Genomic DNA, 27,583 nt, shown 5'->3' with positions numbered 1-27,583 from the left:
TAATGGTGTATAATTATCATATCTTTTTACCTTATTGAACATTTAATTAATACATAATGTCTCTTGTGATCCTTTTTGATTTAACATCTGTTTTTTCTGACATTAGTATAGCTACCCCTGCTCTCTTTTGCTCACTATTTGCAGGGAATATCTTTTCCCATACTTTAACTTTCAACTTCTTTGTGTCTTTGGATCTAAAGTGAGTCTCTTGTAGATAGCATATAGTTGGATCATTTGTTTTTATCCATTCTGCCAATATCTGTCTTGTGATTGGTGAATTTAATCCATTTATATTTGAAGTAATTAGTGATAAGGAGCAATTTATTTCTGTCATTGTACTATTTGTTTTCTATATGGCCTATAGTTTTATTGTCTCTCATTTCCTGCATTACTGTCTTGTATTTTGTTTCATTGATTTTTTTTTTATAGTGAAATGTTTAAATTTGTTTCTCATTTCTTTTGAGTATATTCTGTAGCTGTTTTCTTTTTGGTTACCATGGGGATTACATTTAACACCCTGAAGTTATAACACTCTAATTTGAGTTTACACCAAGTTAAGTTCAATAACATATTAAAACTCTGCTCCTTTACAGCTCTTTCCTCAGCTCTTTCAGTTGTCATTGTCACAAAATTATATCTTTATGTATTGTGTCCTTAAAATATCAACTAATAATTCTTTTAAATGCATGAGTGTCTTAAATTATGTAGAAATAAGATTTGGAGTTACAAACCAAAGTTACAATAATACTAGCTTTTAGAATAATAAGCTTTTTTCCTCTAAATATATTAGTCTCTTAAATCATGTAGAGAAGAAAGAGTACAGTTACAAACCATTGTTACAATAATACTTACTTTTATAATTATTCATCTGCATTGAGATCTTTAATTCTCCATGTGGTTTTGAAGACTGTCTAGTGTCCTTTTATTTCAGTCTTCAGGACTCCCTTGAGCAGCACTTCTTGCCCGGAAGGTCCAGTGGTCACCAGCTCCCCTCAGCTTCTCCCCCGCTCCCCAATTTGGCTAAGCATGCATTTTTAAAAAACTTGTTATTGGAGTATAGTTGATTTACAGTGTTCCTCAGCTTTTGTTTATCTGGGAATGTCTTGATTTCTCCCTCACTTTTGAAGGACAGTTTTGCTGGATATAGGATTCTTTGTTGACAGTTCTTTTTCTTTTAGCACTTTGTGCACCAGTGCACTGCCTTCTGGCCTCGATAGTTTCTGATGAGAAATCTGCTAATCATTTTATTGAGGATCGCTTGTATGTGACGATTCACTTCTTTCTTGCTATTTAAGATTCTCTCTTTGTCCTTGTCTTTGGAAAGTTTGATTATAATGTGTCTTGGTGTGGGTCTCTTTCAGTTCTTACATGGATTTGACTGAGCTTCTTGAATACTTACATTCATGTCTTTCATTAACTTTGGGGGATTTCAGCCATTATTTCTTCAAATAGTCTCTCTGCCCCTTTATCTCTCTCTTCTTCTTCTTGGATTTCCACAGTGTGTATACTGGTTCGCTTTTTTCTGTCCTTCAGATCCCTTAGGCCCTTTGAACTTTCTGCAGTCTCTTTTCTTTCTCTTTCTCAGCCTCAGTAATTTCCATTGTCCTACCTTCAGGTTCACTAATTCTTTCTTCTGTCTGCTCAAAACTGCCTTGAATCCCTTTAGTGAATTATTCATTTTGCTCATCGTACTTTTCAGCTCTTGAATTTCGTTTGGTTTCTGTTTGGGTTTTCTATTTCTTCATTCACATTTCTGCTTTGTTCATACATTGTTTTCTTGACTCTCTACATCTTTATGTCTCTGAACATCTTTAATATTTTTCTTTTATAATCTTTGTCTAGTATAACTGCCATCAGATCTTTTTCAGGGATAGTTTCTGTTGATTTATATTTTTCCTTTGAAAGGACCATACCTTTCTGTTGGTTTTTATGCCTTGTTATTTTTTTGTTGAACACAGTACATTTGAATATAATAATGTGGTAACTCCAGAAGTCAAAACCAGGGTTCGTTGAGTTTCTGTCATTGCTTTTGTTTATTTTATTTTATTTTTTGATTGTGGTAGGCTCTCTCTCTGCTGAGGCTCAGCCTGAGGTATAAACTTAATGCTTTCTTATGTCTTTTCTGAGCCTTTCCTGGGCATGTGCCATCATTTTCTGTCTTTTCGTGTCTATGCAGTTGTTTTTCAATGCCCTAGTCTTTAATGTCTGTCTTCCAAAAGGGGGAAAAGAGAAAAACAAAGGGGGATAAACGGGGCACTCACCCTTGAAATCCACTTGGTGGGGGAGGGGTTTGCAACAAGGGGGGAGGTGTGGCAACAATGGCCACCTGCCTCTTTGGCTGCATCTCTGCCATCTTAAGCAGCATCAGAGCACAGATTCCTGATATTGGAGGACAAGGTCCTTTTGGTCCACCCTGGCTGGCTTCTGCAAGCTGCTCTAGAAACACGTGTATGGCCTCCTGCCATGTGGCTGAGGGTGGGACGGGTAGGTGCTACGTGCTAAGACCTGAAAGTCACCACAATTGATTGCAGTAACCATCCAGCACTTCCCCTGGAACTTGCAAGCCTTAACCAGCTCTGGATTCTAAATTAGTTACATCAGACAGATTCTGTCCCTGTAGTTGTGGCCCAGGTTGGGGGCCATTCCTGGTGCTTCTTGCTCTGCCATCATCCCAGAATCCTCTGTGTAAATTCCTGTCTTATACCCCTATTTTTCACTGCCTTTTCACTGCTCGTTAGCTGGATCCAGCTGGTGGACTTGTTTTTAACACTGTAGATATCTGAAGTACGAGTAATAAAAAAGTTGCTAATTTGCTTTTTTCTTACTTTTCTCTCCTTGAACAGGAAGATAGTGATCCACCCATTCATGAAAGTCTCAGCATAGAAAATACCTTGTGGGCAAGCACTGTTGTTGCATCAGGTGAGAAATAAGCTCTCTTTTTCACATGAATTCGCACATATAGGAGACGCTTTGTGTTTTTAAGTGACTCCAAACAAATGTTGTCAAAGTGCTTTGCACCACAGGGACCTTATTAAACATATACTCCCGTTCAGTGGATGTGGACCAGGCCTTCGAGTCTGCATCTCAGACAAGCCCAGGGCGAGGCTTGCGCTGCTGCTTATCACGCTTGGAGGAGCTAGGCTGAAACAGCTAAGGAGGGTGCACCCTTGTGTAGCAAGGCAGGGGGCATTTGGCTAGTTTTGACATCTGTTTCATGGCAAACTTGTCAGTGTGCCTTAAAGACAGGTGGCACAGCAGAACCGGGGAAGCAAACGGTGACTTCAGAGGGCTCTGACCACTTCTCATTCATCTAACAGCTGAGGAGGTCGGTGTGGTCGCTTGTCTGTGAGGGAGAGAAGTATTAGATGAGACGGGACCTTAGGAGGGAGATTGGGTTGGGCCTTTAGGGGTCACGATGAAGGTTCTTTTAAGTAAAATTGGAGTATGTTGGAATATTTCCAGTGGTTGAACAGGGAGGCCACTTAAATGTACATTTTGTAAAGTCAATTTCTCTGAGAGGCATTGAAAATCTAAGTGATTATCACCTTTTCAGAAAATGATTGACCTTGTGGATGGTACCAGGAGGTAGCAGCAGGGAGCGTTAAGGGTGCTGGTGGGATAGGATGCGGAGAAGCACTCAAGGGAGGAATGTCTGTCTCGGCATCTGTCACCAGTGTTGGCAGCGCTCCCCTTAGAGCACAGTCCTCCTTCTGGGGTGGTGTATGGGATCTCCGCTCCAGACCTGGCGCTGGTGATACAGTGTGGGACAGCTTATGGTGAGAAAGAAATGAAGAAAATGAGCCAAAGGGAATTCCCTGGTGGCCTAGTGGTTAGGATTCGACGCTTTCACTGCCAGGGCCCAGGTTCATTCCCTGGTCGGGGAACTAAGGTTCTGTAAGTCGCGTGGTACAGCCGAAAATAAAAAGAAAGAAAAAGAGAGAAGTCATTTGAGCTATGCTAAGTATCTCAGAAAAGTGCAGGGTGCCTTGAAAACAAAGAAGTGAAAACCTTACCTGGTCAGGGTCTGGAAGAGGCTTCCCTGAAGAAGAAATACGTGAACTAGATTTTAAACCACACAGACGGCACTGACTGTGTGCAGAGGCCTCATGCTGAGGGGGACAGCAGGCTGAAGACAGGGTTCCGAGGGCCATGTGCCTGGCACGTGGAGCAGGAGGGGCTCAGATCCATGCAGGGCACTTCTGCGTTTGTGCTAAGATGGGGCGTGGGTACACAGAAGGGTCAGGGAGCTGCTAGACCAGAGCACATGTCCCCTGTAGAGGACAGGGAATGAACAGTTTATTTATTTGAATTTTTGAATTTTATTTATTTTTTTATACAGCAGGTTCTTATAAGTTATCTATTTTATACATATTAGTGTGTACATGTCAATCCCAATCTCCCAATTCGTCCCACCACCGTCCCCCCTGCCACTTCCCCCCTTGGTGTCCATACATTTGTTCTCTACATCTGTGTCTCTATATCTGCCCTGCAAACCGGTTCATCTGTACCATTTTTGTAGGTTCCACATATATGCGTTAATATACGATATTTGTTTTTCTCTTTCTGACTTACTTCACTTGTATGACAGTCTCTAGATTCATCCACATCTCTACAAATGACCCAGTTTTGTTCCTTTTTATGGCTGAGTAATATTCCATTGTATACATGTACCACATCTTCTTTATCCATTCATCTGTCAGTGAGCATTTAGGTTGCTTCCATGACCTGGCAGTTGAAAACAGTGCTGCAGTGAACATTGGGGTGCATGTGTCTTTTTGATTTGTGGTTTTCTTTGGGTAATATGCCCAGTAGTGACATTGCTGGGTCATATGATAATTCTATTTTTAGTTTTTTAAGGAACCTCCATGCTGTTCTCCATAGTGGCTGTATCAATTTGCATTCCCACCAACAGTGCGAGAGGATTCCCTTTTCTCCACACCCTCTCCAGCATTTGTTGTTTGTAGAGTTTTCTGATGATGCCCATTCTAACTGGTGTGAGGCGATACCTCATTATAGTTTTGATTTGCATTTCTCTAATGATTAGTGATATTGAGCAGCTTTTCATGTGCTTCTTGGCCATCTGTATGTCTTCTTTGGAGAAATGTCTATTTAAGTCTTCTGCCCATTTTTTGATTGGGTTGTTTGTTTTGTTAATATTGAGCTGCATGAGCTGTTTATATATTTTGGAGATTAATCCATTGTCTGTTGATTCGTTTGCAAATATTTTCTCCCATTCTGAGAGTTGTCTTTTCGTCTTGTTTGTAGTTTCCTTTCCTTTGCAAAAGGTTTTAAGTTTCATTAGGTCCCATTTGTTTATTTTTGTTTTTATTTCCATTACTCTGGGAGGTGGATCAAAAATGATCTTGCTGTGATTTATGTCAAAGAGTGTTCTTCCTATATTTTCCTCTAAGAGTTTTATAGTGTCTGGTCTTACATTTAGGTCTCTAATCCATTCTGAGTTTATTTTTGTGTATGGTGTTAGGGAGTGTTCTAATTTCATTCTTTTCCATGTAGCTGTCCAGTTTTCCCAGCACCACTTATTGAAGAGACTGTCTTTTCTCCATTGTATATCCTTGCCTCCTTTGTCATAGATCAGTTGACCATAGGTGCATGGGTTTATCTCTGGGCTTTCTGTCCTGTTCCATTGATCTACATTTCTGTTTTTGTGCCAGTACCATATTGTCTTGATTACTGTAGGTTTGTAGTATAGTCTGAAGCCAGGGAGTCTGATTCCTCCAGCTCCGTTTTTTTCCCTCAAGACTGCTTTGGCTATTTGGGGTCTTTTGTGTCTCCATACAACTTTTAAGGGTTTTTTATTCTAGTTCTGTAAAAAAATGCCACTGGTAATTTGATAGGGATTGCATAGAATCTGTAGATTGCTTTGGGTAGTACAGTCATTTTCACAATATTGATTCTTCCAATCCAAGAACATGGTATATCTGTTTGTGTCATCTTTGATTTCTTTCATCAGTGTCTTGTAGTTTCTGAGTACAGGTCTTTTACCTCCTTAGGTAGGTTTATTCCTAGATATTTTATTATTTTTGTTGCAGTGGTGAATGGGATTGTTTCCTTTATTTCTCTTTGTGACATTTTGTTGCTAGTATATAAGAATGCAAGAGATTTCTGTGCATTAATTTTGTATCCTGCAACTTTACCAGATTCATTGATTAGCTCTAGTAGTTTTCTGGTGGCATCTTTAGGATTCTCTATGTATAGTATCATGTCATCTGCAAACAGTGACAGTTTTACTTTTTCTTTTCCAATTTGTGTTCCTTTTATTTCTTTTTCTTCTCTGATTGCCATGGTTAGGACTTCCAAAACTATATTGAATAATAGTGGTAAGAGTGGACATCCTTGTCTTGTTCCTGATCTTAGAGGGAATGCTTTCAGTTTTTCACCATTGAGAATGATGTTTGCTGTGAGTTTGTTGTATATGGTCTTTATTAGGTTGAGGTAGGTTCCCTCTGTGCCCACTTTCTGGAGAGTTTTTATCATAAATGGGTGTTGAATTTTGTCAAAAACTTTCTATGCATCTGTTGAGATGATCATATGGTTTTTCTTCTTCAGTTTGTTAATACGGTGTATCACATTGATTGATTTGCGTATATTGAAGAATCTTTGCATCCCTGGGATAAATCCCACTTGATCATGGTGTATGGTCCTTTTAATGTGCTGTTGGATTCTGTTTGCTAGTATTGTGTTGAGGATTTTTGCATCTATATTCATCAGTGATTTTGGTGTATAATTTTCTTTTTTTGTAGCATCTTTGTCTGGTTTTGGTATCAGGGTGATGGTGGCCTCATAGAATGAGTTTGGGAGTGTTCCTTCCTCTGCAATTTTGTGGAAGAGTTTGAGAAGGATGGGTGTTAGCTCTTCTCTAAATGTTTGATAGATTTCACCTGTCAAGCCATCTGGTCTTGGACTTTTGTTTGTTGGAAGATTTTAAATCACAGTTTCAATTTCATTCCTTGTGATTGGTCTGTTCATATTTTCTATTCCTTCCTGGTTCAGTCTTGGAAGGTTATACCTTTCTAAGAATTTGTCCATTTCTTCCAGGTTGTCCATTTTATTGGCACAGAGTTGCTTGTAGTAGTCTCTTATAATGCTTTGTATTTCCGCGGTGTCCGTTGTAACTTCTCCTTTTCCATTTCTAATTTTATTTTATTTTTTTTAATTAATTAATTTATTTGTTTTTGGCTGTGTTGGGTCTTCGTTTCTGTGCGAGGGCTTTCTCTAGTTGCGGCGAGTGGGGGCCACTCTTCATCGCGGTACGCGGGCCTCTCACTATCGCGGCCTCTCTTGTTGCGGAGCACAGGCTCCAGACGCGCAGGCTCAGCAGTTGTGGCTCACGGGCCTAGTTGCTCCACAGCATGTGGGATCTTCCCAGACCAGGGCTGAAACCAGTGTCCTGTGCATTGGCAGGCAGACTCTCAACCACTGCACCACCAGGGAAGCCCCTCTAATTTTATTGATTTGAGTCCTCTCTTTTTCTTGATGAGTCTGGCTAAAGGTTTATCAATTTTGTTTATCTTCTCAAAGAACCAACTTTTAGTTTTATTGATCTTTGCTATTGTTTTCTTTGTTTCTATTTCATTTATTTCTGCTCTGATATTTATGATTTCTTTCCTTCTACTAACTTTGGGTTTTGTTTGTTCTTCTTTCTCTAGCTCCTTTAGGTGTAAGTTTAGATTATTTATTTGAGATTTTTCTTGTTTCTTGAGATAGGCTTGTATTGGTATAAACTTCCCTCTTAGAACTGCTTTTGCTGCATCCCATAGGCTTTGGATCATTGTATTTTCATTGTCATTTGTCTCTAGGTATTTTTTTGATTTCCTCTTTGATTTCTTCAGTGATCTTTTCGTTATTTAGTAACGTGTTGCTTAGCCTCCATGTGTTTGTGTTTTTTACGTTTTTTTCCCCTGTAATTTATTTCTAATCTCATAGTGTTGTGGTAGGAAAAGATGCTTGATATGATTTCACTTTTCTTAAATTTACCGAGGCTTGATTTGTGACCCAAGATGTGATCTATCCTAGAGAGTGTTCTGTGTGCACTTGAGAAAAAAGTGTAATCTGCTGTTTTTGGATGGAATGTCCTTTAAATATCAATTAAATCTATCTGGTCTACTGTGTCATTTAAAGCTTGTGTTTCCTTATTCATTTTCTGGCTGGATGATCTGTCCATTGGTGTTACTGAGCTGTTAATGTCCCCCACTATTGTGTTACTGTCGATTTCCTCTTTTATAGCTGTTAGCAGTTGCCTTATGTATTGAGGTGCTCCTATATTGGGTACATATATATTTGTTATATCTTCTTCTTGGATTGATCCCTTGATCATTATGTAGTGTCCTTCCTTGTCTCTTGTAACATTCTTTATTTCAAAGTCTATTTGATCTAATATGAGTATTGCTACACCAGCTTTCTTTTGATTTCCATTTGCATGGAATATCTTTTTCCATCCCCTCACTTTCAGTCTGTATGTGTCCCCAGGTCTGAAGTGGGTCTCTTGCAGACAGCATATAGATGGGTCGTATTTTTGTATCCATTCAGCGAGCCTGTGTCTTTTGGTTGGAGCATTTAATCCATTCACGTTTAAGGTAATTATCGATACGTATGTTCCTATTACCATTTTCTTAATTGTTTTGGGTTTGTTTTTGTAGGTCCTTTTCTTCTCTTGTGTTTCCCACTTAGAGAAGTTCCTTTAGCATTTGTTGTAGAGCTGGTTTGGTGGTGCTGAATTCTCTTAGCTTTTGCTTGTCTGTAAAGCTTTTGATTTCTCCATCGAATCTGAATGAGATCCTTGCCGGGTAGAGTAATCTTGATTGCAGGTTCTTCCCTTTCATCACTTTAAATATATTGTGCCACTCCCTTCTGGCTTGTAGAGCTTCTGCTAGAAATCAGTTGTTAACCTTATGGGAGTTCCTTGTATGTTATTTGTCATTTTTCCCTTGTTGCTTTCAATAATTTTTCCTTGTCTTTAATTTTTGTCAGTTTGATTATTATGTGTCTTGGCGTGTTTCTCCTTGGGTTTATCCTGCCTGGGACTCTCTGTGCCTCCTAGACTTGGGTGGCTACTTCCTTTCCCATGTTAGGGAAGTTTTTGACTATAATCTCTTCAAATATTTTCTCGGGTCCTTTCTCTCTCTCTTCTCCTTCTGGGACCCCTAAAATGTGAATGTTGTTGCATTTAATGTTGTCCCAGAGGTCTCTTAGGCTGTCTTCATTTCTTTTCATTCTTGTTTCTTTATTCTGTTCTGTGGAAGTGAACTCTACCATTCTGTCTTCCAGGTTACTTATCCGTTCTTCTGCCTCAGTTATTCTGCTATTGATTCCTTCTAGTGTAGTTTTCATTTCAGTTATTGTATTGTTCATCTCTGTTTGTTTGTTCTCTAATTCTTCTAGGTGTTTGTTCTTTAATTCTTCTAGGTCTTTGTTAAACATTTCTTGCATCTTCTCTATCTTTGCCTCCATTCTTTTTCTGAGGTCCTGGATCATCTTCACTATCATTATTCTGAATTCTTTTTCTGGAAGGTTGCCTATCTCCACTTCATTTAGTTGTTTTTCTGGAGTTTTATCTTGTTCCTTCATTTATCTTGTTCCTTCATTTAGTTGTTTTTTTGGAGTTTTATCTTGTTCCTTCATCTGGTACAATGTCCTCTGCCTTTTCATTTTGTCTATCTTTCTGTGAACGTGGTTTTCCTTCCACAGGCTGCAGAATTGTAGTTCTTCTTCAGAGACGAAGTTTTGCACTAGTGTTTTAACATCATTAAAAAAGCATGAAAGCAAACACAATTTTAATAGGTGGAGATTCTCTTCAGGTAGTAGATGTTGGTTTTTTGTCATGATGAATTTTTAAAATTTCTCACAATAAAAAGAGAGCGGAAGTAAGTGTAGCACACTGTCAGAGACATCAGAGAGGGCAGGCCAGTCCTTCTTGAGGTCCAGGTAAGGGCTGTGGCTCAGAAGGCCTACCACTGTTAGCAGGGTCATGTACCCAGGATTTGATTCCAGGGGTGCTGTCCTCCATGGCCTTTGCCCTTCAGCACTTAGCATGTAATAGTTTATAGGAAAATACTTACAGCATACCACATTTACATACCTGGTCACAGATTTTACATTTTCTGTATCTAGTTGTTGTATCCTATTTTTTTCATCATGTTGATATTTATTCTTTTTAATAAAGGATCAAGATTGAGTTCACTCATAAAGATATTTGAAGATTCTCTTTTTCTTTTTGAATTTATTTCATCTTTTGTTTCCCGTATGTTAGAATGTTGTTACTGATCCCCAGTACTCTTGATTTTTGGCCTCTCTTCTCAAAGAGCCAGAAGCAACCCAGGCTGGAGGCTTGAGGTATCCTAGATAATTCACTGTGCACCTCTCCTGACCTTCATTCTCAGGATGACCTTGGCAAGTGGTAGCTCCTGCTTGTGAACTTCGGCAACACAGACACAAATGTAGGCATCATAACACATTTGCCACATAGGTAACCCTTCCTTATTCTTCCAGAGATAGAATTCAGTGGCCAGAGTATTGTATCTTCTGAGAGAGTATTTAGGTTGTTTAAAACAATCGTTCCACAAGTTTAAATGAAGTGCCTTTAATTTTAAATTTTGTTCAGTCATTTTTGAAATGCAAGCTTTTTCATGGATTTCAAATCTTTCAACACATGCTTAACTCTGTTTCAAAGCCTATTAATGTGAGCAATTGCTAGACTCTCCATATAAGCAGCCTTCCGTATACTGAGATATGTTTGAAGTACTTTGGATTTCCAGGAGTAATACAAGGGCTCTTATCTTCTTTCCACTGGATTACAAGTTGAGAGGCAAAGACGAGGATTTTTAAAAATTTTATTCTTTAAAAGTTATGTGTCACTACTATATTTAAAATAGATAACTAATAAGCACCTACTGTATAGCACAGAGAACTCTACTCAGTACTCTGTAATGACTTATATGGGAAAAGAATCTAAAAAAGAATGGGTATATGTAGATGTATAACTGGTTCACTTTGCTGTACACCTGAAACTAACACAACATCGTAAATCAACTCTACCCCAATACAGATTAAAAAAAAAAAGTTATGTGTTGATTGAATTCAAGTTGCCTCCTGGTGAAGTGAGCTCAGGCCTTCCTCCCTGGCTGTAGAAACCAAACGCATGGGAGCAAGGACTCAAGTTGACACAGACAGATAAACAGACACAAGGACTGAGGGCACCAGAGAGGGACAAACACGACTTCCCAGGGTGCCATGCTTCTTCCCCTTGTTGGTTCAGAGAACCAGGAAACTTGCCATGTTTCAGTAGTAGGTGGATATGGGAGCATTCTGATCTTAAGTTGCCGAGAGCCTGGAAGGAAGGATGAGTCCTCTAGAGTCTGCTGGACGTCTGTGCTCAGATGGGGGTCCAGGCTGAGCCCCAGAGCAGGACTGCAGGTTCAGTGCGCAGTCAGGGGTCCAGGGCTGATACTGATGATAGAAAATACAGCAAATGAGAGTAAACTTTTGGAAAATTTATAAGAATTTGATGAAGGAATTTAATGTTAAGAAGATTGGAACGTATGTTTTGTCAAATTTTTTTGGTTATTTGTTTCTCTTAATAATTTATTGATGTGGTATTTTGCAAAACTAGGCCTTGTGACCGATTAGAAATTTAAAAGTAAAACCTGTACCACACATAGTTTGCAAGGCTTCTGCTTTAGAGAAAACTTAGTATCTGGGATCGGCCAGCAGGGGAACCCGTCCCACTCGGGCGTCACTCAAGGGGCTGGACCCAGAGAGCTCTGGTGCAGGGCCACAGAAGCAGCATGGAGGCTGAGAGGCAGGACCAGTGGGGGCGCTGGAGCGCGCAGCAGCCTGCAGCTCGCTGCTTCTCAAGCTTCGGTCTCACGGGGCAGTTGTTGTGGGCTGGGAAGTGGGCGACGAAACTCGGTTCCTCGCTTCTGGGGTCTTGCTCCTTGATGCTCCTGATGCGCCATTTGCAGCCCAGCTCAGTGCAGGTGTCACCAGTCGCTCTCTGTGTCCTCCGTTGGTGGAGTGGAGGTCCATAGTCACATGGGGCCGCTCTGCTTTGAAGAGCGCAGTAAGTGCAAGCCTCTCAGCTTCCCAGGGCACACAATTACAAAGGGGGAAAAAAGAGATGCTTATTCTAAAAAAGAGCAAACACGTAACCTCTGCAGGTGTCACTGCTGAGCTGTACGTACCCTGGCATCTTCTGTCTTCCTGGGCGTTCCGTGGAGGAGGCTTTTGGTGGTGTGCTGAGATGTGTGGTGCACAGCTGTCATTGTTACGTAGACCCGAGATCACCTCGGTCACATTTACTCCACAGGTCCTGCCTTAGGACTCACTAAATTCCACACATTACATTAATGTGACATCAAACAGTTTTTGTATAATTATTAGGGTTAATTCTGCAGTGGTTGTTGATTTCAGTGAGTATTATGGGTATATCATCTTTCTCACCTTAATTGTGTTTCTCACTTTCAAATTTTGTGAAAATTAGAAATATAAATTATGCACAGCAGCAGTTCTAGAGGCGGACTTCCATGGTTTTTAATTTGACATTCCAGAGATGAATGCCTCTGACCTGAGCCTTTGTAATGTATAGATCGTTCTAGGGGTATTTTACTGTTCTTTTATCTTAAGTTTGATAGACCGCAAAATTATCATTTCTTCTTAACATGTACAATTAGAAAACCAAACTTTCAGGAGACAGGAATAAAAGAGACATAACATATAAATTCAAAATCAAATATTGTCTTTATAATACTCCTCTTACTGTTTTCATTGTCTGTGTCCTGAAATGTGAGCAGAGGCTCTTGTACCTGGTTGTCCTGCATCTTTACAGTGAAAGGATGCTCTCAGACTCTTGTTCAGAGAAACTGCCCCCCCCCCCACCGGTACCATCTTGTTTGGGATCGCATGAATTGATCAGTTAGAATGTAAGCTCTCTTAATGTAGCTTCAGTGTTAGAGTTACCATTTTAATAGGCATTAATGAGTGAACAGTGTCACGCTCTCTATTGCCAGTGAAAAGAATATTAGTACATTTTCTAATGTTTTGTGTAGGTAAATTAGTATCACTTAAGAAATCATTTGAGTTTTTCAAAGTTTATTTTTAAAGTTGAGATTAGATTTTCTAGAACTACTGAAATTAAATATGCTGTTGGATAAATCTATATAAGATCAAATGATGTCATAATATTTTCCATCAAAATGATTAATTAGCAAGTGTTACTTCTGTGCTATCCTTCAAGTTTATCTGTAAGGACCACTTTTGTGTTTTGCAGGTACTATAATAGGTGTTGTCATTTATACTGGAAAAGAGACTCGAAGTGTAATGAACACATCCAATCCAAAAAGTAAGGTAGGCTAGCTTGAGGACCGACTGCTTGACTGAACTCACCTCCTCCTTTCAGTGAGAGAGCACGTGTAGTTCTGAGTAGCTTGTTTGTGAAACAGAGTTTCAAAATGTGATTCAGGATATGAATTCTCTGTGTTTGTGTAACAGCATGCTCGTGTAGAAGAATTTTCAAAACTATTTTTTCTTGGTTAATCAGAGTTTTATATGTCTCTTAAATTTTCATTGTTGTATATATAATTTGCCCATAATTTAACAGTTAATTGTGGGTCTTTTAATTTCTCCTCAATCTATTTATTTTATAATTTGCACTCTATTTTTATGTTGATGATTCTTTTTTAAAATAAAGGAATCTGTATTAATGTTTTTATGGTATGTAATTTGACAGTGTTTTATTGTTAAACCAGTTTTATTTGTTATTTCCATTTCAGAAGAAGCATATTGAAAACCAGATTTTAGTTTTTAGACTGCTTGATTATATTCCTAAATTAATTATATTCTTGTTACAGTCCTAAAATTGTTATTTATGCAGTCATCGTGTGTGTAAGTTAAATCATAACAAAAGGTTAGTTTGAATTCTCAGTAGTTATGATTTGAACAACACATTTTGTATCAAGTCATAATATGTGTTAATATCTACTGAATGAGAAGCTCTTTCTAACTGTGCATTTTACTCACTTTTCTTTGAAATATAATTTGTGTGTATCTAAGTAGAACAAAAAAATCCTCTCATGGAGTCACACCTTGCTTTGTGAGTAATTCATAGGACAGGTTGTCTTCTGCAGGAAATTTTATAACAAAGCAATAGAAGTGAAATAATTCTTTGAAAGATATCTTTTAGGGCAAGATGTGTTTCATTTTTTTCAGCTAAATACCATTTTAAAAAATAGTTAACCCTTCAGAAACTAGGGACGCATCACTGACGCTGTGAATGCCTGGACCTGCGTGCAGTGCAGCAGACTGTGCTTCCCGTGTGGAGCGCATCCCCAGTTGCCTCCCAGGGCTGCATCTGGTGACACTTTATATTCCTGTATTTGTTAGGGCTCCAGATGTCTGTGGGTGACACGTTTACAGAAGTCAAAGAAAAATGTTGTGCTACTATTATTTTAGTATAAATTCTGATTTTGATAATGGGGGAAAAATTCTCTGTCGATTTATATATATATATATATATATATAAAACTTGGCTTTAATTTGAGTAAATCAAATATACCCAAGTCAGTAATTCTACAGTAGAGTTAAATTATTTAAAAATAAATTACTAAACTAATGGCAAGAGTTAGAATCGCATACATAGTTATGTGTGTTTTCTGGCAAGTATGGTGTTTTTCTTTAGTAAGCAAAACTTGGACGTCTAGTAACACATATATGATTTCTGGGGGGTTTTTCCTTAATCATTTTACGTTTACACTTATGATGGTATTTGAGGGTAAATTTAATTTTAACTATTAAGTTTAAAATCTGAAAACTTTGTAATCCAACTTCTTTTCTTGTTCTCCCTTTCCCTTCTGTGCCGCTCACTTCCTGTCACTTTCTCACCGTCTGTCTACACACAGCCACTTCTTTCCTCCGGGCACCTTCGGTTTCGGCTCACGTGCTTGTTCCCTTGGGTGTTGATCCAGAGTTACTTAGGTGACCTTTCCCAGGTTTCTGACCGCAGTGAAGAACTCTGGCGCTGGAGGTTGACCAGCCTGGGTTAGAGTCTGGGTGTTGCACTGACCAGCTCTTTCACTGTGGGCAAGCGGCTTAATTCTGTGCCTTATTACTCGGTAAATGCTACCTATCACCGTTACCTTTCTACAAAGTGAAATGTGAAATATGGATGAGTGCCGTGGTTTTTCAACCCCACCCTCGTTGTCAGTCAAGACACACTCCCTGAGCAGTGCCCAGGCCCTGAGCAGCTTCAGAGCTGCCCGCCTTTCAGGCCCTCCCCTCCGCCCTCCCCCCTGCCCTCCCCCCACCCTCCCCCCACCCTCCCCCCGCCCTCCCCTCCGCCCTCCCCTCCGCCTCCCCCCTGCCCTCCCCTCCGCCCTCCCCTCCGCCTCCCCCCTGCCCTCCCCTGCACCCTCCCCCCACCCTCCCCCCTGCCCTCCCCTCCGCCCTCCTGCACCCCCTCTTCCTCCTCGTCCTCTCAGCCTCCCTTCCTCCTTCCCGGTTTAGACCGCCTTCCCAGTTTCCTTGGCGTTAGCAAAATCTCTCTTACAACAGGAAGAACTCCTTTGGCGTCTTGCGGGATTGGGCTCGGATCCTCGCTCTGCCGCTTGACAGCCTCACGTGGGGAGCAGACGTGCTCTTTCTGGGGCCGAACCTTTCTGGGGCTTGATCAGCATTTGCTGCTCCCCTTCTGGTTGAAAGCCCTAGGGAAGCTCTCACACAAGCAGGCACTGATCTGAGCACTTTATGTCCATTGTGCCGTGAGTCTGCATGGCAGCCCCCGGAGGAGCCGGAGCCGGCTGCTTTCAGAGCAGGGCGACTGCAGCTCAGGGGGCAGCCTCGTCTGCATGGGGCTGCTGCTCCCTCAGGGCACTGCGGGTGGCAGAGCTCCAGCCTGAAAACCTTCTTGTAAATCAAGGGATCATCTTAGGAGAGAGAGAAAATCTCTCAATGCGCATATGTCATTAAATCTTTCTAAGTGTTAAATGCCGGATTTATAAGAGCAAAATTCAGGAAAAGGTTGCAAGCATGCTACAGTGGACAAAAAGCAGCAGATGTAATTTATCTAGGGCAAATATTGATATGTGCTGAAAGAAAAGAATGCTTGATGTTTGAATCCTAAACAGAGGGAAGACAGAAATTATGTTCGCTGTTTGTAAGACGTTATTATCTGCAGACGACATCTCAGTGTTCTTCTGTAGCTTACTAAACCAGCAAACTTCTGGATTTCACAGAAGGCTAGTGGAAACAAAAAGCAAACATTTGAAATGCTTTGAATCATTTGCCTGAGTTTCATTGGATTTCTTTGGGGAAGCCACACTGTTCCTAACCCTCCATTCTGAGCGCTGCCCTATGCGTGGAATGCCTGTGGGGATAGAGTGTCAGGTGAAACAGCCCTGGAAGCACAGTGGCGCACACATCAGAGGTTCCTTCTCTCCTCGTGTACATGTCTGAGATGTGGGCAGGCGCTCTGCTCGGCACCATTCCACGGGGGCCCCTCCTGGAAACACGCCTTGGTGACCGTGGGGATAAGAAGAAACTGGCGTGGCAGGTTACACATGCCTCCCCGCTCAGTCGGTCAGCGGTGTGGGCGTGTTTCCTTGGCCAGAGCACTTGAATGGCTTCACTGAAGTTGGAGGAATTAGGGACGTACAGTCCTACCCCAACCGTGGAGGAGGGAGAATTGGGGATGTTTAATGACAAGCACTGCTGACCACCCACAGTGCGCTTATGGGTGAGAGTTTCCAGCCTTTCACAGAGAGTTAAAAAACAAGGAGGAAGCTCGTAGAGCCCTAAAAGTGCCAGCAGCTAGGGTGAAGCAGGGAAGGGTAGCCAGGGAGGAAGGCTGAGAGGACAGCACTTGCAGAGTGGCCGGCAGCTGGCAGCGGGCCATGTGGCGGAGGCCCCGGAGGTGAAGGGCTGAAGGGTCCGTGGACTAAGCACATAGAAGTTGTGGTGAAGTGAAAAGCTCGGGTGGAGGGCAGATGCAGGGGCAGGTAGAAGCCTCCGAAGGAGGGCTCTCGGCCACGGCTGAGCAGGGGAGGCCGGACACGCTTTGAGGCAGGGCGCAGAGCACCAGAGAAGCCGTGGTGGTAAGAACTGACTGATGCTGCCCTGGGGAAAGGATTTTATTGATTTTGTTTCTGGTGAGAAAACCAATATCAAAAAACTACTGATGCTTCCAGTAAAAGAAGAGAGGGTCTTAGTTTATAAAGAGGAAAAATATTCTTTGGAAGAATAAGTTTCATAGGCATCTAATAGTAACTTAAATATATAAATACAAAATTACTTAAAAGGGAAATTATATACTGTTATATGGAAAACAGCTACCATAGAAAATATGATGTGGCCTCTTTGATTTTGCAGAAAATATTTACGCTCACAGACGTAGAAAACTTACAGTTACCAAGGGGAACGAGGGGAGGGGAGGGATAAAGTAGGAGTTTGGGATTGACATACGTACACTACTGTGTATAAAATAGAGAACCAACAAGGACCTACTGTATCGCACAGGGGGCTATACTCAATATTTTGTAATAACCTATAAGGGAAAAGAACCTGAAAAACAATAGATATATGTGTATAACTGAATCACTGTGCTGTACACCTAAAACTAACACGAAATTGTAAATCAACTATACTTCAAAAAAATAAATAAAGAAAAATAAGAATAAAGAAAGAAAAGATTTACAGTCATCTGTTAATCAGCCAGTATCTCCCCCCCCCCGCCCTTACTCCATATTTCACTATGGTGTATACAGCAGCATCATGCAGATCTGTAAATTGCTGTTAAGTTCCTAGGATGGGAAATGCTACAGTTAAAGCAGTACTAATTTAAGGGAAAAAAAGTTAGTGATAATAACAATAATTGATGTAGTGAAATTAATGCAGAACATGGTAAGAATTTGAGACAGTTCCTAAAAGCATTGAGAAAGATTATAGCCTAACAATTTAGGCTCATAAATTATTGGGCAGTGTTAGGGCCCCAGCTGAATCTTAAATTTCTCATGGAGCCAGTAATGAGTATGTGGCTTTCTCAGGCTGCTGTTCAGGAGCCCCCAGGCAGAAGTGAAGAAATGGCTGGTCTAAAGTTCCAGGTTGTGGGGTGGGAGGGTCAGAGGAACTGCCCACAGATGCCCCCGGGAGACACAGGGGCCCTGCAGATTATGCCACTGGACTTCATAGCGTTCTTAGTACTCACGCCCGCTCGCAGGGCCCCCTTCCCCTGTCCTGCGCACAAGTTCGCATCTTTGGTGGCGGCTGTTCCGAAGAGCCGTCTCCCTCTGACATTACCACGGCCGCCTCTGCTGCTCTAGGAACGTGAGTGTCACTTCCCTGTTGAGGCTGGGGCTACTTGTGGACCAGCCTGGGCACGTTGTAAAATGTCGTCCTTGGGTTGAGCAGATGGCTGTTAGCTAAGTTGACCAGTTCGTATTGGTTGTTTCATAAAATGTATCTTAAAAATTACCTACTCAGCTAGTGTCCGAAGCCTGTTTTGGGCCACTCTCCTGTTTATCATCATTTTGTCCATCTTGCTCTTCTCTAGCTGCTTTTTTAAAGACAACTTCAGACAGAAAAGGAAGGAGAAAAGTATGATCACTCATATACCCTGAACCAGGTTTAACACAAGTTCCCTACTAGTTTCATCTTTTTCTGTGGTTACAGATGTCATGCCACTTTATCCCAAGTGTGCATTCTTAAAAAATAGAAAGTCTGGGACTTTCTGTAGCTGTGCCTCAGCCCCCTGTCTTACTCTGTGGCTCCTGACCTGCACAGCCCAGTTGAGTGGCCCTGGGTTGGCGACATCAGCTTCACATCTGCGGCACTGATTCGACCCCCTAGAGTCCCTCCCCTCAGACTTCCTGAATCCGAACCTCTGGGGGCTCTGACACACACTAGAGACTGAAAACTACCGTCCCCTCGGTGGACACCGCAGTCGGAGATACACAGAGAATCCTGCAAAATTGATCACACTGTAACTGAATTCTATGACTGTGACAGGCGTCCCACTTGAATTCATCCTTTTAGAATGGCCTTGAAGTTCGTTCTGGAAATCTAACTTGCTAATTGTATGTAATCAGCATGTACAGTTTTACCCGTATTACAGGAGCTTATTAGAATACTTTTTAAAATGTAGCATGTTTTATCCAGACATGGAGATTAGGAATAAATCCTAAAATGTTGTTAGGTGGAGGAAAGTTCTAAAGTGTTGAGAAATTCCTAAAGCTCCTTCTCAGGGTTAGAATGTGCCCCTCATAGTGTTAACTGAGGCAGGTGTAAAGCAGGGATTGGGGTCTACTCAAAGTTTGAAAATTGTATTTTAAAACTTTGAACAGATCAAAAGTTTTTATTACTTAGCCATTACTTTTACAGTAATATTTGGTGAAAGTTTAACTTACAAGGACTACAACTTGAGTAATGGGTTGTTTTATAAAACCTAGCTTCGGATATATTTAATAAGATGATACTTGATTACATTTAAGAGGGAACAGATTCTTACAGGAGGTGAAGAAAAATCAATTGTGACAGGTTGCCATTTTCATGCCATTCATAGTAATAAGTTGCTCAGAGCAAAAACAGCAAGGATGAAATGATAATACAAAGTGCTTCCAGCAGTTACTGTAATCCCTTGGGCATATTGATTTGTGTTTCTAATAAAAAGGAAGCTTTCAAATGTCTCATTGACAGACAGACAGCTGATACGTGCCATTATGTGAATTAGAGCCGCTTCTTGTTATCTGAATGGTTGTAAAGGCATTTTCAGATAATAGAGCAAAATAGAATCAGCTATGGTGTACTTGGCAAGTTGAAATATCAAGGCTGTTTGGAGAATAGCTCTTTTATTTTAAAAAGGGCAGTTTATTAATATTTTAAAGGTCGTGTTGATGTATATTAAAATTTTACAGTAGAAAGATGTATTATTCTCTCTTCTTGTGGTTGCATACCATCATCGCAGCCCTTAATTTTTTTAATAGTTGCCTTCTTGAGTAACAAAATATTCTTGAATTTAAATACTTGTTTAAAGATGGGATCATGTGGTTCACAAAAGAGCTATATGTTGTGGAATATGGTATTACAGTCAATCTACATAGATAGATAGACTTCGGAATGCTTTTTTGATAACTGTTATTAATATTAACAAATCATAGTGTTTCAAAGCCTCACCGGGAAGAGATTAACTAGAGAAACAAGCCCCCAGTAAAGTCATTCAGTGGCACGTAGACAAGGCCCAGTGTGGCTCTCGGGGTTGTGACAGCACACACACTGCCTCACTGCACTTGTTCAGCTGTACACTTTGATATTACAGCTGCTCACAATTAAAAGTTGTGTTTCTTCATCAGCAGTGTGAATATAAATAAACTTATAATTTCAGGAAAGCAATAAAGAGGCAAGGTGCTGAATGGAGAAGCAGTCCTAATGATAACCTCTGGGACGTGATGCTCTATCAGAGTACATAGCAAATATCTCAACCGGAAAACTTGGATTCAGCCCCTCATTCCTTTTAAATATGAATTTGATTATAAGCCAGGTGTTCTAAATAGGAAACACAGCATATTTGTTATTTAAAGTAAATACTTTGTATCACTAAAAAGACTTAGTTTTACATAAATTTCTGAATGAGAAGGGCTTACTCATCACCTGTATATAAAATAAGAACTAATTGTATTTCATCATTTCTGAGCAGTACAGCTAAATTCCCTATAATCAAATTCTTAACAGAGAAGTATAACTTATTCAAGAAGCAATTAAGTATTTTACTTTTGTTTTTTGAAATCTTTGATTCCTTATCCTGAGGCCATAATAACTGTTAGAAATTAGTGGAACTTGTGACGACTTATTTACCATGACATTTCCATCTTAATTTATATATGCTCACAAAACTAAGTATTTATCACTCCCAGGAAGCATTTTTGTTGAAAGCCTTTCTGAATGGGTGAGAATATGGTCTGAAATGTCTAGTGAGGTTGAAAATGAGAAGCTTTCAGAACTTCTGTATGAACTAGAGTGGGTGGATGATTATGCTGTCAACGAAGACACAAGAGGAGGATCATAAGATTTTCCTGTTGTTTTCAGATTCTCTCAGTAAATATCACCTTCCCAGGCGGGCTGCAAGCCACCAGGCCCTGGTGGGTACGCGTGGTGTCGATGTCCTAGGTATTATGCAGGGCGGGTCCCTTCATGGTCACCGTGAAGAGAAATAGGTCGTGTGCATGGCCGGGGTTCAGAAGCAGACTTGGGGAAAATGCCAAGCCCGAGGTCAGCTGGAAGGGAAGGTCGCTCGGTTTTCTTGCTGTGCCCTGGGAAGGCCTGGGACGGGCAGGACTCTTCGGCCCCCACTGTGGTTCCTCCTTGAGAGATCAGGGGAAAACCAACGTCACTGCACCTGGCAGGCTGTGCGGGGTGCTTGTCCTTGGGGCTGCCGCTGGTGAGGACACCAGTGGGGGCGTGGGAGGCTGAGGTCAAGGCCAGCCCTTCCCCGCCCGCCTGCTGGCTCCTTGGGCCGGGAGCCCCCATTCCGCGGCCGCCGCCTGTGGCCACAGCGACACTGGTCTGGTGCCCTCTCCGAAGGCAGGCCCGGGACCGGCACCCTTTCGTGGTCGTGGCATCAGTTGGTGTCTCAGCCTCCGGCACGGTGATGACACATGTGTTGAGTGATCATGTTACTTTTCTTAGGAGTAGTCCATGGTTTTCCCCTCCACAGTTACCTTTTTTAAGCAGTAATTTAAAAAGAAGTATATTCCTCAGAAACAAATCTTAACACATCTGGTTTCAACTTAGTTGTCTTTTCATACGTCTGAAAATATATTCTGGATACTAATTGTTTTTGTAATTTGAGTTGTCGACAGTTAGAGTAGCAACTGGACCAAACTTCCTTTTTTAAAACCTCATTAACTAAAACATGTATATAATACATTTAACATGAAATTAAATAGCTTTCTTTTCCCCTATGGAATTAGCATTGTCAGCTAATAATTACCTTTTGCAAAACTTTAAAATATATCATGTGAGTTTGAGTTTTCCCACTATAATAAGCTCTTAACTGCATGAGATTTCTTTTTGAGGGACAGTTATCCATATCAACATTTCTGAAAGGCTTGTTTTTTGTTTGTTTATTTTTTAAAGTTTTTATTGGAGTATAGTTGATTTACAATGTTGTGTTAGTTTCAGTTGTACAGTGAAGTGAACCAGTTATACATATACATATATCCACTCTTCTAGATTCTTTTCCCATATAGGCCATTACAGAGTATTGAGTAGAGTTCCTTGTGCAATAGGAACAAGTAGGTCCTTATTAGTTATCTATTTTATATAGAGTAGTGTGTATGTGTGTCAGTCCCAATCTCCCAATTTATCCCTCCCCCGACTTTCCTCCCTGGTAACCGTAAGTTTGTTTTCTACATCTGTGACTCTATTTCTGTTTTGTAAATAAGTTCATTTGTACGCTTTTTTTAGATTCCACATATAAGCGATATCATAGGATATTTGTCTTTCTCTGACTTACTTCATTCACTCAGTACGGGTTCTTTTTAAACTGCTTAATACCATGAGAATCAAATATTTTTTCAAGGCCTTGAAGTAAGAATGAAATTTTTTGAGCTCTCTTATTTGAACAAAGTTAGAACACAAAACTTCTATGGGATAAATTACCACAATGTAATAAATGTTAATTTATCTATGGGATAAATTAATTACAATGTAAATTGGTGTGCCAGTGTATTTTCAAGAGACAATAGGAAAATGAGCCCAATACATATTAGTGAAGGTTAATTAGTCCCCTCCACCAGTGAGCAGAGCCTTCTAATTAGAAGGCTTCAGTAAAATATATTAGTTCAAATATTTGCTGTTTAATATTTTTAAATTGTGGGGTGGTGGTGACATCTCTGGAAGAGCTCTGGATGGGGCAGATGGGGCAGTGTCCCTCCCAGTGTGCCCTCCAGGTGTGCCCCTCCTGCTGTGTCTCTGTGCCTGCGAGGCTTGCGGCACTGCCGTATGGAGAGCATTAAAAGCAGGGGAGGTACGGAAGGAATCTGGTCTGATGGGGATGCTCAGAATCTGTTAGGTACTTCACTTCTTCTGAACAGCTCCATCCTGTTAGTTAACAGTGCTAGATATTGTGTGAGCTGTCTTAAATCAGGTTAGTTAATGAGGGTTGGTTAGTTCAGTAGACTGGAGTGAGTGAGCTGTTTTGCTTGGTTGATTAGAATTTGTGCTAAAATGAGGCCTCGGAAGACCAATGTCCGCCCTGCTGAAGGCTCTTAGTAGTAAAGGTCTGTGGAGTTACTTTTCATTTCTGGAGGAGGAAGGAGTGCTGGGAATATTTGTTTTGACAATGAAAGGCCAGATAGGTGACTGTGATGAGATGCTGATGGTGCGGCACAGGAAATGGGCACCACCTGGGGCACCTGGGCTGCTTCTGCTGCCCTTGAAACTTCTAGATTTCTGAGCAAGCAAACGAAACCCGGTTACAGACTGTAACTCAACAGTCCTTTTGATTCTTATTTTTTGAAGCAGATTTAGCTTACAAAATTTTATGCTTTCAAAACAGATAAAGGAGAGGAATTATTTACATGAAAAGTTTATGAATTTATTAAACGGTTGCACCCTAACACTCTGAGGATTTAAAATTATGTTTTTGGTCGGGGGCGGGGTGCGGAGAAGGAAGGATTTATTACTTGCAGCAAGTAAGGAGAAGGCCGGGGATCTTCCCCAAAGCAGCGTCTTGGATTGAAAATTCTCGAAGTCCTGTAACACACACAGTCTTTGTGTGTTTTATACAGACACACAAACATGTTTGTTCCCGGAACTTTGAAAATGCAATTAGTGCCAGGTTGCCAGTCACGTTTTTTGTAGTGGTCTCTTCGGCAGGAGATGAGGTAAATTTAAAACGGCGCCGTTTATCTGGAGCCGCCGCCGGCTCGCCGCCCTGGCTCCGGCCCACCCCGCTGCGCGGGGCGCGCCGGCCGCCGGGCTTCGGGGCCACTGTGCGCCGACTGCGCGTGCGCACCCTCCCTGGCGGCCAGCCTCCGGCTCCACGGGATCCGAGTGCGGGCAGGCAGCCTTGTCTGGGATGCCGCCTCCGTCAGGACCCTCCCTCAGCCTGCGTGACTGGTTTCCCGCAGGCGGAGGAGGGCGCCCCCGTCCCGCGTGCCCCCATCACGATCCGTGCTTCTCCCGTTACAGCACGCACGGGGCACCGTCCCTCAGATCCCTCTCCTCCCTCGTCCGTGCAGCCTGCGCCCCGGGGCCTCTCCCCTCTGTGCTCTGCGCACCCAGCGCCGCGTTTATGCGACAGACGGGCCAAGGCTAGTCCCCTGCCTGGGCTGTTGCTCTGGTGGCAAACACCGGACCTCCCGGCTCTGCTGCTCAGGCAGCGCGTGAGCCTGGCTTGGTGTGGGCCGCTGGCTGGATCTGCTGTTGCTTGGAGATTAGGAATAAACACTGCCTTTAAAGAGATTGTAATCGAAAGAGGGAATCTCTCATAGAGACATTTGTCTTCTGCCTCTTTCCTTACACTTTGTACATGGTAAACCCTTAATAAATAATGACTGGCTTTAGGTGGGACTTGCTGTGCTGGCATTAGGGATAGTTTTTTTTAAATGCCCCAAATTAAGTGACTTCAGAGTGAACAAACAGATTTAGGAAGCTAGGCCTAGAAGTCAGACTTATGTCTTCTAGCTAGAAGTCATAGCTAGCTTTCTGTTCACTTTGCTGTTAATACTGATGTGAAAGAGAAAGCTTTTTCTTCATTGCAGTAATGTTGACAGGTGATGCTGTGTTACGTGCAGCCGTGTGACTGCAGTATGGACAACCCCCCCCCCCCGCCCCCCAGGGGCACAGAGTGAAGGCGTAAAAATAAGACAGAAAAAAAGGACAGATTTAACATCACTACGTACAGTTCATTAACCTGTGGAGATGAGCAGCTTGTGTACCATACGATTCAGAGAAGGATTTGTTTTGTTTTGGATGAATATTTAGTCATTTGAGCAACAGTTTTCTTAAGTTAAAGTCAATAATTTGTTTTTTTATTACAATTACAAAAATTGTTTCATAGCCTTAAGATACAGACATGGTCTGACACACACAATATAGAGAACAGAATTTTCACAATAGATCAATTTAATGTTTCTAATTCTAAACAATATAAAGAAAAATGACTCCTTCCATGGTTTACTTTCAATCTAAGATGATGCCTTTGCCCCATACTTGAGGTGAATGTGATGCCATTGCGGCAGCCTCGTTTCAGAGGGTAAGTGCGTGCCCCTCGCCCTGTGAGCAGCAGCTCAGGTCACTGCGGAATGTGCTGTAGATTCAGGAAGGAGATCAGATTGACGTGTTCTTACAGCCTCCAGTTAGTAATCAGTCCTTACCCAAGATACGCGCTTAAATCTTGGCTTTCTGGATTAAGAATCATCACAATTTTGAAGGTGATTTATGGTTGCTAATTAAATAAACTAAAAATAAATAGGTTCTGGACATTTTAAAGTATCGTGTCATTTGCACAGTTTCATTCAGTACACATTTTAAGTCATTGTAAGGATGTGTAACATGCTAGGTTGTAATTACATGTTCTCTTTTGTCTTAACGCTTCGTTAGTACATTAAAGATGAAGCAGGACGCTCAAGATCCACGTCTCCTCTATAAAGTAGGAGTAACGTCAGGAAGGACATTCCGTATGTAAGATTCAAGAGTGACTAAAGGGTGGTTGAATTATTTTCCCTCTGACTATAATTAGTTCAAAAAGTACAACAGTGTTCAGCTTGTTATTTTGTTAATGCTACAGTATTAGTTTTTCAGATTAAAATGTGAGTTGCTTGGCCATCCTTTTGTCACCCGGGAAGGCAGGGTCCTCCCCTTGCTGGTCCAGCCCGCTCCTGTCTACTGTCTGACCTGAGTTTCTCTGTTAGTTCTCGTTGTTGTATGCTGGTCCAGCTAGTTGCTGCTGTTACTAGTTAATGTAAAGTTGTTTCTTTCTGTTTATCCTCTTTTGATGTCAATTTATCATATAAGTTGTGTTTCACACTAACAAATGGAGTGTAAACTCTCTGCGGGCCATTTAGTCGGTGACTTCTCTCCTGAATGCCCTGGAAGGCTGATGAGCTGCTTCTCATGCACTCAGCAAACACGGACCTGTGTGGGTACTTAGTGCGGTGCACTAAAGACACAGGTGCGTGAGCATCTTTCCCTCAAGGAGTTGTCGTCTGCTGATGTGGCAGACACAGTAACAGATCATTTAAAAGCTAACTTGACCTTGACAGTGTTTGTGTTGGTAGGGTGTTTGGGGAGCACTGAAAATTGGCCCTCACAACCTGGCTTGTTAGGGAGACCTGGCCCGAAGGGAGCCAGACCTGCGAGGAGGGATACACGGTGGCCCAGGGCAGCGGCCCGGACCAGAGCAGTTCAGCTGTGCTGGCGTGTGCATTTCGGAGGGAGTGGCGGGAGCCGGGGTTGAAGAAACGGTCGAGGGTGGATCTTGGAGGGTCTCCCATGCCTCTGATGCCTGAGCCGCATCCTGGACCAGGGCCACGAGCCCCGGCGGAGGTGCACGCTCCGGTTGCTCTGAGAGCTCTGTGGAGGGCTGATGTAAAAGATGAGGCGGAAAACCCACTGGGCCCGCGAGACGCACTTCAGACGTTGAATGTCGGAGTCGCTGCAGCCTGTGATCAAGGACGCGTCGCCGGGCACGTCAGAGATGCTCAGAAATGTAGTGAGCGGCACAAGAGAACTGGGAGTTTTAAAATATTAATGTAAAGGAAAAATATAGTAGTCTGGTGCTCAGCTTTTGAGTTTCTAACTCCAGGCGTACCCCAGAGATCCTGTGGGCTTGGTTCCAGACCGCTGCAGTAAAGTCAGGCACGCAAATTTGGGGTTTCCCGGTGCGCGTAAAAGTGATGTTAGACGACACTGCAGTCTAGTGAGTGTGCAGTAGCTTTGTGTCTGAAAACACAGTGTACACGCCTTAATTGCAAATGCTTTCTTGCTAAGTGCCAACCATCATCTGAGCCTTCAGCGAGCCAAGGTAGTGACGTCAGAGATCAGTTAGCACAGACCACCCTAACAAACGTTAGTGATCATGAAAAGGTTTGAAATACTGCAAGAATTTCCAGATTGAGACAGTGAGCAAATGGTGTTGGAAAAATGGCACCGATAGCCTTGCTGGACACAAGGTTGCCACCAACCTTCAACTTGTAAAACTCACAGTATCTGTGAAGGGCAATAAAGATGAGATGCGCCTGTAGGTCTAAACAGATTTGACAGTCCTGAAAACCGAGACTTTGATTTGCAAGAGCTGGGTGCTGTGGAGGCTGAAGAGGCCAGGGGAACAGGGTAGAGTCGAAAGCATGAACAGTGACAGAGACGACGCAGACCCCCGCCGTTGACGCCCCGGCCTCGACGGGAAGCAAGGAGGATGGACGTGGTGTGGGTTTCTTGCCTCGCTTGGCAGCTCCCCGGACTGGGGGAGGACTCGGAGGCCTGTCCCGGGCTCCAGGCTCATGCAGGACGGGGCCCCCAGGAGGAGGGTGCAGACTGCAGAGAAGGGGCCTGGGCCTGCGAAGCATTCAGTGACGAACGGGAA

The 27,583-nt window shown here is 42.1% G+C and overlaps 1 protein-coding gene across 19 annotated transcripts in view; it reads left to right on the top strand.

Moving 5' to 3' along the window:
- The window catches only part of ATP9B (ATPase phospholipid transporting 9B (putative)), a 217,666-nt gene that overhangs the window by 92,219 nt on the left and 97,864 nt on the right, over positions 1–27,583 (top strand). For 16 of the 19 annotated variants that reach the window (XM_049698583.1, XM_049698579.1, XM_049698578.1 and 13 more), the window contains 2 exons: positions 2,844–2,919; positions 13,283–13,359. The exons of 1 other annotated variant lie outside the window; for it this stretch is intronic. In XM_049698583.1, coding sequence (XP_049554540.1) covers positions 2,844–2,919; positions 13,283–13,359 — 153 coding nt within the window. Of the gene's footprint in view, positions 1–2,843; positions 2,920–13,282; positions 13,360–27,583 lie in introns of those variants that run through there. 2 more of the 19 variants (XM_049698592.1, XM_049698593.1) reach the window with 2 other exon arrangements.

Source organism: Orcinus orca, chromosome 15 (genome assembly GCF_937001465.1).
Source record: "Orcinus orca chromosome 15, mOrcOrc1.1, whole genome shotgun sequence".
Taxonomy (NCBI): domain Eukaryota; kingdom Metazoa; phylum Chordata; class Mammalia; order Artiodactyla; family Delphinidae; genus Orcinus; species Orcinus orca.
Note: the sequence above shows the minus strand (reverse complement) of the source record. Positions and strands in the feature narration are given on the sequence as shown.